The sequence below is a fragment of the Penaeus monodon genome, chromosome 34, assembly GCF_015228065.2.
Source record: "Penaeus monodon isolate SGIC_2016 chromosome 34, NSTDA_Pmon_1, whole genome shotgun sequence".
Lineage (NCBI taxonomy): Eukaryota > Metazoa > Arthropoda > Malacostraca > Decapoda > Penaeidae > Penaeus > Penaeus monodon.
In genome coordinates this window covers 31,048,571-31,049,669 of record NC_051419.1, presented here as the reverse complement: position 1 = coordinate 31,049,669, position 1,099 = coordinate 31,048,571, and the positions used below count along the sequence as shown (strand labels likewise).

Genomic DNA, 1,099 nt, shown 5'->3' with positions numbered 1-1,099 from the left:
TCTTTACCAATGCAAAAAGTCACTTGTCCTTTTTTATATAGAGGGAGGGAGCGGTTCAAGTGTCCCCTTTTCCCTCTGTTAGGCGGTGTGGTTTTTTAGTTCTAGCTAGGGTTTTCTTTTTTCTTGGGAGAGGGAGTGAGGTTTCTATTTTCTCTAGTGTCATTTATTCCCTTCCCTCTCTTTTATAGGAAGGAAGTGGTTTCGAATTGTCACTAACGTCATTTGTTCCCATAGCAATTTTTTTAGTTTTGGTGGGGGAAAGGTTTTTTCTTGCCTCCCGCGGTCGGAGAACTTTTTTTAACTCATTCTAATATCTATTCTCCTCTCATTCTTTTTTTCTTATTTTTTAGTGTGGAGTGGTTTCTATCTCCAGTGTTGGGGGGGGGAAAGAGGTTTCTAATTCCCGTCTTTTCCCTCATAAATTCTTTCATTTTCATATAGTTTTGGGTTTCTTGCGTCTAGTTTGGTCGAGAGAGAGTGGTTTCTAACTTTCTCACTTTTTTGGGGGGAAGGGAGTTGGGAGGGAAGAGCGTTTTAATCTTTTAAATTTTTTTTTTGAGGGGGTGGTGTCAACTAGCCTCCGGTCACTCAAGGTATAGAAAACAAGCCATTCCGTTCGAGATAAACATTTACTACACAAGCTGTACAAGCACATGAAGCCACATCGTCATCCTTGAATTAAATCGTAATTAATTCGTGATTACTCTCGCCTTCACGTGATGATGCCTTGCGATCTCGTGCTGCAATTTAATTCAGGAAAAATGAAGATAAGAGGCGATATTAACAATAATAACATTAACAACAATATCCACAATGATACTAAAAGTCGTATGAATCATAAGAAAAAAGATAAGAGGCGATATTAACAATAATAACATTAACAAGTATATCTATAATGATACCAAAGGTCGTATGACTCACACACCTTCAAGCGCAGGGATTTTGCGAGAAGAGAGGAATCTTGCTGAAGTTGTGAAGCTCGCACGCCAGGTCCTTGTAATCGGCTTCCAGAGTGTCCAACACGACCTTCACTCGCACCTTCTCGTTTTCAGTACAGCCGCCGCAGAACGTTGTTCCCTGGGGTCCGGGGGCGAGGAGG

At 41.0% G+C, this 1,099-nt stretch overlaps 1 protein-coding gene across 1 annotated transcript in view; it reads right to left on the bottom strand.

Annotated features, from left to right (window-relative positions):
* Nucleotides 1-681: 681 nt before the first annotated feature.
* Nucleotides 682-1,099, bottom strand: part of LOC119594885 — a 5,305-nt gene continuing 4,887 nt past the window's right edge. The window contains exons 4-5 of the mRNA XM_037943959.1: nucleotides 926-1,099; nucleotides 682-740 (exon numbers count right to left, since the gene is read on the bottom strand). The exon at nucleotides 926-1,099 is cut by the window's right edge and continues 1 nt beyond it. Of these exons, the coding sequence (XP_037799887.1) occupies nucleotides 928-1,099 (172 nt within the window). The 3' untranslated portion in view covers nucleotides 682-740; nucleotides 926-927. The remainder of the gene's footprint in view (nucleotides 741-925) is intronic.